The sequence below is a fragment of the Trachymyrmex cornetzi genome, unplaced genomic scaffold (assembly GCF_001594075.2).
Source record: "Trachymyrmex cornetzi isolate Tcor2-1 unplaced genomic scaffold, Tcor1.1 scaffold77, whole genome shotgun sequence".
Classification (NCBI taxonomy): domain Eukaryota; kingdom Metazoa; phylum Arthropoda; class Insecta; order Hymenoptera; family Formicidae; genus Trachymyrmex; species Trachymyrmex cornetzi.
In genome coordinates, this window is record NW_017300102.1 from 651,020 (window position 1) to 660,391 (window position 9,372).

Below are 9,372 nucleotides of genomic sequence, written 5' to 3' on the forward strand. Positions count from 1 at the left end.
CTCTCTCTCTCTCTCTCTCTCTCTCTCTCTCTCTCTCTCTCTCTCTCTCTCTGCTAAAAATGAATTTTGTGAAATACTTCGCATTTGCATTCTAACAGCTTGACTATCAAACTACTTTCAATTCTATTGAATAAATTAATAAAATTTAAATATTCGAATAACCCTTTATATTTTACAATCGAGTAAAATTTTAGACAAATCGATAATCCAAAAACGACACAAATACTGTGTTAAATTTATTATATGTAACATATGTTTGTGCTAAACAAATTTTATAATATATCATACGTGTATTATATATAATTACGTACATATTACACAATTTATTCTTTATTATTTAACGAATTTTTAATCGGTTTTTTGTGAAAGCATCAGGAGAGATTATGTGTAAGTCCTTAAAATTAAATGAACAAGTTCTCAAAATTAAATTTTAACAACTAAGCAACATCTTATTAAATTTTAACAACATGTTAGCAGCTTCTAATTTTAAATTGTAAGTTTATCAGAGAAAGTAGAGTTTTCGTAAAATTAAACAAGAAAGACTTAAACTGTGAAGAAAGATCACTTAAAAAGGTAGAAATTATTAATGCCTTGATATTTTAACTTTAAAAATTATCGATTTTTGAATCAAAGATTGTGAAATATTAGAAATATTCTTTGTAGATACTATTTATTTATAACACGCAAAAATCATAAATTATATGGATATAATTTATCATTTTTGCATGTTATAAATAAATTTATAACACACACATGCATATATAAATAATTTTTATAATGTAATATTCTATTAACAACAATTTCCTAGTCATGGAGAAACATTTATATGCTATTTATAATTCAGTTCGTTAGATAATAAATCTCACGCAAAAATACATTTCCTTTTTGTTAAATAAAAAGCGACCACTAGAAAACTCGGACGCAAAAAAACGTGCATTATTACATGCGCCATTAAACAAGGATATTTAACTCCGTGTCTGGAAAAAAGAAGTAGATAACAAGAGAACCTCGAAGTTCCAAGCGCGCCGTATCTTTTATCATAATAACGCCTGACGAAAAGTCCAATATGAAAATTTCCGACTCCATCGTTCCTTTATTAATTAGCAATTTACTTCCCGCTTACAATCCCACGAATCTTCTCTCTTCCACCCTTCTTTACCTGTGTCTGTCCTTTCGTCACAATTCGACATTAATTATGCAAGAATTTCTTCTGTCGAATCTTCTTGGGGAGGGAAAGTACCGGTCTCCGTCTACGAAGGAGAATCCATTGTCTACGGAACACGCGCCGACTTACCTTGCGAAATTCAAATTGAATGATCTGACTTTGTGGCCGCGAGTGTAAAGTTTCCGCGGTACGTGCGAATTTTCGTTTCTCTGTACGCTTGGAGGAAAACTCCAGACTGCCTGCCTGGTTGACTGGCTGACGCGGCTTCCCGGGCGTCGTCGTTGCAAAATCAAATCGATGGAGCGTCCGTCAATATCGAGTTAACGTCGATTATAATTGTAGACGTGAACGAGAGAGGAGAGAGTGATCGGCGTTAATTGCTTCGCACGGGTCCCGCGACGAAAGGTGCCGTTAGTTTCAATTTTTCAATGTGCAAGTCTCATTCTAGTTTTTCAGTGCTAATGTGTTTTTGCGAAAGCTTCATTTCATGGAAAGTAGAGATGCTCCAGGCAGAATGTTTTCCAACGTTAGGATTTTCAGTAGAAGAGATGCAATGTGAAAATACGATAAATACATATGTATATCCCATAAAGTTGACGTAAAATCACAGGGAGATTGATTTTTTGTGAGAGCATAAATAGAAGATAAAAAAATTGTTCTCGTACGAAGATCCATTTTAAAAAATTAAATTATTCGAAAAATCCGTAAAAAAGTAATGTCGTCTCTCTTTTTCAACCTCGGATATTCTTCAAGAACCTTATGTCATACTTCGCTAAGTTAGAAGGATCATATCGTCTCTTTTGCTACACTTCATTTTCTTGTTCAGAGTTTTTGCAATGCAAAAGATAAAGAAAGATTAAAATAAAATACGTACTAATTAATGTCGCATTTACTAGAAATAGTAACAAAAAAATGAATATACAAGAAATATATATAAATAAATAAAGAGACATTTACAATTTTAATCCTGAAAAATATTGAAATTATCTCTTTTTATTCGAAACGCATTATAGCCTTTTATCAAAAAAGTATTAAAAGCACATTTGAAGCACGTAGCTTCCAAATAATTAGCAAAAACATATTTAAAAGCGGGTTTTTTAGCCTATATAATTTTTAATTAAAGTAAAAAAACTAATTTTTATGCTTTGTTAATGCCATTTTATTATAGCCATATTACTTCAATTTATTTCTAAATTCAAAATAATCCAAAAAACAAGTCGGCACCAGTTAGGAAATCGGATTTTATGAGTTTTATGACACATAATATATAATTCACACATGCAGATTCGTATCCACCAATTAGGAAACTTTCTTCTTTTTGTCTGATGAAATTTTCAGATTTCAAAATATCCTCCGACCCTTCAAAAGTTAATGATGTTGTATTTTCAATGATATCTGCGTTGTTGTTTCAGAAGCGAAAATCCAATTCGTCTTGGCGAATGGGTCGAAGTTCGGGTCTCCAGGACAGGGCGTTTGGCATCCTTAGAAGTTGAGGACGACCCAGCCCAGGAAATCCTGGCGCCCGGAGCGTTCACGCAATTATCCTTGCCGCTGAACCTCTATTTAGGCGGAGCGCCGTCCTACGACATGTACTCGCCGAAGATGAAAACTACGGCCAGCTTCGTCGGCTGTATTCAGACGATCGTGCTGAATAATCGCGAGGTAAGAACACTAGGATTATACAGGCTGCTCTGAAGTTGCGCGGTAGATAATGCTACTGTTGGAATGCCTTGGAGTTTGAGCCATTCTGGTCTGGTAGATAAGATGTTGAAACTCTTCCACTTAAATCATTTGAATTTAAATCTCTATCGTCGCATCTGACATTTTATAAAAATCAAATAGACATAAAGTAACGTAAACAAACATATAATACAATTACAAGTCAGGAAATTACTAGTAACAGACAAGCAAATAAATAATAATAATAATAATAGTAATTTATTATAAGAGCCAATCAAAATAAAAAACTCATTTAAAATTAAATTAAGCTCTTTAAAGCTAAATTCATAAAAGGTTTTCAAAAAGCTCTTCCTTTTTCATAAATATTGAGATCAAAATACCTTTAGTATGAAAAAACTGATTAAAAATTCATCAGAACACACGACTCCGAATTTTTAATCTCTAATAATTTGTATATGAGAGATTAATAAGAGAAGCAATTAAAAGTTTTTTAAATTATGTGAAGATCAAATATTTTTTTAACAGAAACATTTCAATCAATGTAGTAAATACAAGCAAATTCGCTTTCTGTCATATTATTTTAATCCACCACTTTTTATTTTCATTTATATTATTATTGTTGTTTGTAACTATTACGATTCTCATTATAGGTGGGTATCCTAGCTGAAGCGTTAGGTGGAGTGAACGTAGGAAATTGTGGGCACGCATGCGAGGCTAGACCGTGTGGCGATGCGGAATGTCGGCCTCTTCGCGAACGATTTACCTGCCGGTGCCGTCCAGGAGTACCGCACCCTTGTCCTGCACCGGATGATTATACGCCGCTGGTCCCGCCACCGGCGAGAACCAGCAGCAACGCCGTTACGTCCGTGAGATACGAGAGGGCTGTACCCAGCTTCACCGGCAGTGAAAGCTACCTACATTATAACGACGCCGATACAATGAAAAGGTGCTCTATACAAAAATAATGTTATAAATAGCAAACTTCAATAAAAAGAAATTCTGATAACTTCGTACTCCACCCAAAAAAAAATTCTGCCGATAAGCGGGGAATTCCTCTTACAAGTAAACCTACGGAGGTGTCACTCACCGATTTTAATGAAACTTTGCATATTTGTACAACTTCGAAAAATATTTGACACGTGTTTTTTTTCATCTGCAATGGTCCACTCTGAGGGGTGAAAATTATCTCTTAAAGGTAAGGAATAGATGTAACATATTAGGTGAAATAAGTTGAAAATTTAAAAAAATAAAATGTATTTGGAGATTTTTGGGGTCGCTGAAACTGAATCTTATGTCAAAAGTATGAAATTCGAAATGGCCGATCCAATATGGCGTCCAGATACCTATTTCGTATAATATGAAATAAAAAAAAGTTAAAAATTTAAAAAGTAAAATGGGTTAAGGGGTTTTTAGGATCGCTGAAACTGAATCTTATGTCAAAAATATGAAATTTGAAATTTTCTCTACGTGCCACGTGCGATCATGAGTAAACGCGGCGGGTGTACACCAGTGATACACATTTGGCTCCCCGGCAACACAGAAACCAGCCCTACCACTTGTACCCCCACCAAGCAGACACCTACTGGCATCGAGTCGGCCGTCTTCGCCGAGAGAGCGAGCGAGACAGCGAGAGACAGCGCTTCTCGCTCTACAAGCGAGTATTAGAGCGGAAAGGACGGGCGCTCTCTCTCTCGCGTCTCGCTTCCACTAGTGTCGTAGTCGCTTGTTATAGACAATATAGACTGTGTTCCAAAATTTACTGCCAGTGCTGAAAATGTACAGTATACGTAACGTAAACTGTAGATTTTCAGCGCTGGCAGTGAAATTTGGAACACAGCCATAAGCGACCGAAAATGTACTTTCTCGACCGCTCGGTGTATTCCCGTACAGGGTATCCCGACCTTTTTTGTCAATCACTTTTGTGTTGATAGAGCGGATTAAACTGAGTTGAAAAGTCCTCTACCATTTTGCAATTTTCACAATAGTTAACAAGATATTAATTACTAAAAATTGCAAAATATTAGTTTTGAATAATTTTTTACTCAAATACTATCAACTTTACAGAAAAACTGCAAGAGACAAAAATTATTTATTTTCTTCTCATAAAGTTCTGAGAATTTTTTCAGAATTTTTAAATATTGTATTTTCTCATGTTGATAAAAATAAGAAAATGCAGTACTAAAAAGTTGATAAAAAGTTCTAAAAAAATTCTCAAAACTTTATGAGAAGAAAATAAATAATTTTTGTCTCTTGCAGTTTTTTTGTAAAGTTGATAGTATTTAAGTAAAAAATTATTCAAAGCCAATATTTTGCAATTTTTAGTAATTAATATATTGTTAACTATTGCGAAAATTGCAAAATGGTAGAGGACTTTTCAACTCAGTTTAATCCGCTCTATCAACACAAAAGTGATCGACAAAAAAGGTCGGGATACCCTGTACAGGAATACGCCGAGCGGCTGAGAAAGTACATTTTCGGTTTTCGGTCGCTTATAACAAGCGACTATGATACTAGAGGAAGTGAGACAGCGAGAGAGAGCGGCCGTTCTTTTCGCTCTAATACTCGCTTATAGAGCGACAAAGACGAGCGCTGTCATTCGCTATCTCGCTCGCTCTAGCGGCGAAGACGCCGACTCGATGCTGGTAGGTGTCTGCTTAGTGGGGGTACAAGTGGTGGGACTGGTTTTCGTGTTGCTGGGGAGCCAAAGTGCATCACTGGCGTACACAAACGTTTTCCGTTTTCACAGACACATACGTACACTGTAGATAGGAATCGTCTGATGTTTAGGTTTTTTCAACAGAGAGAGAGAGAGAGAGAGAGAGAGTGAGAGTTGAAAAAAAATCGTACTCCGAAAGGTGAAAGGCAAGGGGACTCACTGTAAAAAAGCAAGGCAAGGACCTTGTATCAATACATTTTTTGCAAAAATTATAAATTTTAACGTATATGGCTGCCATATTGAGACCGCCATTTTGAATTTTAAATCTTTAATACCATATTTAAAATCATCGATCCAAAAATCTGAAATTTTAATTCTGTGATGACACGAATTCTTAAAATTTACTCATTTTGATAAAAACTAATAAAAATTTCAATGTATCTGGACGCCATATTGGGTCAGCCATTTTGAAGTTTATACTTTCGACATGAGATTCAGTTTCAGTGATCCCAAAAACCTCCTAACACATTTTACTTTTTAAAATTTTCAACTTATTTTACCTAATATATTAAATCTTTCTCTTACCTTTAAGGGGTAGTTTTCACCCTTCAGAGTGGACCATTGCAGATAAAAAAATATACGTGTCAAATATACGTGTCAAATATTTTTCAAAGTTCTATAAATATGCAAAGTTTCATTAAAATTGATGAGTGACACCTTCGTAGGTTTACTTGTTAGTATTTCCTCTAAGCAAAAAATCTTACATTAATCTTATATTAATCAGGTGCGTGTATTTATAACACGTAATCATCTATAAAAATGAGGACACATGAGCTATGATCAAAAATAAATTCTTCTATAAAAAATTCTATTATAATAACTCAAGTAGTTTTTCAAAATAAGAGGGTATACAAAATACTCGCGGCACGCTTATTTGTTACAAAAAGTTTGTCATTTACGTGGTACCATAGTACGCGTGCATGTCAGTACATGTAAGACATTCTTCTAGTATTGAGAGGATTGCAATCCTAAATCTAGTACTTTATGGTTATACAAAATTCCTTTACTTTGTAGAGTATCCTCTTGAGGTCATGTATAAATGGAAAATCCTCTGACATTAACACGGAACAGCTAAATGGCAGAATATTTTTTTTTGGATGTCCGAATATTTTAATATATATTATAAAATTGAAAATCATTCTTTATTTTCCTGAAATCTCAAATGAATATTGAAAAAAATAGATAGTTTTTTCCTATTTTTGTGATTTTTGCTATCATGTTCAAAATTATGATATGCGACGATCTTTTCTACATGAACGCACTCATCAACTGACACATTTTTTACCCTCATGATTTCGTGAAATGTGTTAGCGATCCGTTTTTGTATAAATTTAAAAATCCGGTTAATTCGTTTATTAATATTTTATTTACGCAAGTATTAAATAATCGGCAGCACGCAAAAGTTCGGTAAATGTCAAAGCGACATGTCGTCGACGTTTGAAAGCCAAGTGGGACGGTAAACAGGGTTACACGTTGCACTACACAATCGCTCCTTGACCTGATTTAATAACGCTGCGTTAGTTTATCAAACGTTCATACCACGCATAAGTGACAAGTGACGAAAATAATCTTTATTTTATTAGATAACTTTTTAACTTACACATAGTAGTTGTCCAATTCTTTTGATAAAATAAAACTTTCGGAAAAAACGATTTTGCTGAAACATTTAAAAACTTAGATACAGATCTGAAAATAATTTTGTTGAACCATCAAAATAATTATGTAAAATATTCAAACTAGTTACTAAAATATCAAACTTTCTGCAGCATTGCTCATATTTCAGATTCTTACGTAATTATTTTGATAGTTCAACAACACTTTCAGATCTGTATCTTGCGAAATTTTTAGATACTTTAACCAAATTATTCGTTCCCTGTATAGCGTCTCTTACTTATGTTATTCATACAAATAATATCAATATATGAACTGATTATAATATGCAAAATAAATCAGAATATAGAATAGCCATTAATAATTAAAATTGATATTATAAAGTTTAATTATTTCTCTCCAGATTGATCATTCCTCACATTATGCGTCACATTCGTCACGATTTCTTTATTTATTCTTCTATTAAAACATTCTTATCAATATTTGCAGGATAATCAGTTATAGGGTAGATATCAATATGAGATTCCGCGCCAGTAGCAGCAGCGGCCTGCTACTGTGGAGTGGTCGCCAATCAGATCCTCAGGAACAAAGGGATGAAAACGACGACTTCCTCGCCCTCGGCCTGGATCACGGTTATCTTACTCTCGCATATAATTTGGGTTCCGGAGAAGCCGTATTACGGTATAATCTCACGCGATTGGATGACGATCTGTGGCATCGTATCAGGGCCGTTAGGTGAGAATAAACGCTTTATGCGCTTCGTTACCCAATCCTCTCTTCCGCTTGCGCGTCTATTTTCATAATATTTATTTATTTAACATATTGATCAATAAAGGGAGGAGATATTAACAGATGTATTATAATATTCTATTAAATATTTGAGAAAATAACTATTTTTACATTTTGTTACTACAAAATGTAATATACGTATATTTAGAGGGATTTAATTTCATTATGAATCTAGTTAAAAAATAATTAAAAATAAAAAAGCTGTGACAAAACCTAGGACGATTCAATTTTAATTTAAAAATGAATATAAAATTCGTTAAAAAATTGTTAGTCAAGAAATATGTAGTTTCCATATATGCAAGCAGTATATTGTGTGGAAATGTTCTATTTCCAATTTTTTATATAGCTGTGTAGCTTGAGGCTACCATTTAAAATGGTACTATTTCCATGAAATTTCATGAAAGAAGAATATTTTTTATAAACATTCGTGTATTAATCTACACCATTCTATATTTCGCCAAAAGCAAATAAAAAATATCTGTGTCCACCTCTTTCCAAAGCAAATCGCTTTTTATTAAACCGGAGAAAAGAAAAATGTTTATATTCGAAATGGGTCATAGAGCAATGAATAACATTAACTTTTTCTAGAAATGAACAATGGGCATCTCTCGTGGTAGATAGTGGTACTGGTGTCTCAGCATCTTCTCCGGGGCAACTGAGACAACTAAACACTGATACCGGTCTTTACGTCGGTAAGTAATCAAAATTTATATTATTACTCTCTCATTATAGATTTAAATTCAGTCATAATCAAAACATAAATTGCCATTGACAATACTTCTGTATAAGAAGATTTTACAAATCTATTCTGCGTGAAAAGACATTACAAATCTATTTCCTCGTGAAAAGAAAAAAATGTGATAAAATTAATCAATGCCTAATTACTTAAAAAATTCTAAATTGTTTAAAAAATTCTTAGTAAAAAATTATGCTTTAATAAGTAGGTATACTTTTACGAGTAGAAAGTTACGCTTGCGTTTTATCATATTAAATAAACTTTTGCATAAGAAAACCAATTTGTTCATGCTGATTCAATTCGTTCCAAAGGCGGTGCACCGGATGTCGTGAGGACAACGGGAGGAAGGTACACGAAGGGCATCGTGGGTTGCATTAGTGACCTCGTGCTAGACTCGGACTTCTCCGTCGCTTTATCGTCGCCCGCACAGGCAACCAACACACATTCATGCATCCCCTGAAAGAGAGATATCCGTGCCGTCCGACGTCAGGTGGTGTTGTCGGGTCCATCCCGAAGCTAGGATATGAAAATTTAAGGATAACGTATTACACTGCGGTGAAAAAACCGTGGCAGATAGTGCTCCGCGAAAGTGCATCTGTGTCTCTCGTGCATCCACGTGCGACCGCGTGTAATATCTTACGCGCGGTTCATCATTTTTGTACAGACTCATCCTTC

At 34.2% G+C, this 9,372-nt stretch overlaps 1 protein-coding gene across 1 annotated transcript in view; it reads left to right on the forward strand.

Annotated features, from left to right (window-relative positions):
- Nucleotides 1-9,165, forward strand: part of LOC108768234 (EGF like, fibronectin type III and laminin G domains protein pikachurin) — a 236,938-nt gene extending 227,773 nt beyond the window's left edge. The window contains exons 11-15 of the mRNA XM_018518597.1: nucleotides 2,578-2,827; nucleotides 3,496-3,791; nucleotides 7,662-7,907; nucleotides 8,550-8,653; nucleotides 9,009-9,165. Coding sequence (XP_018374099.1) covers nucleotides 2,578-2,827; nucleotides 3,496-3,791; nucleotides 7,662-7,907; nucleotides 8,550-8,653; nucleotides 9,009-9,157 — 1,045 coding nt within the window. The 3' untranslated portion in view covers nucleotides 9,158-9,165. The remainder of the gene's footprint in view (nucleotides 1-2,577; nucleotides 2,828-3,495; nucleotides 3,792-7,661; nucleotides 7,908-8,549; nucleotides 8,654-9,008) is intronic.
- The last annotated feature ends 207 nt before the right edge of the window (nucleotides 9,166-9,372 follow it).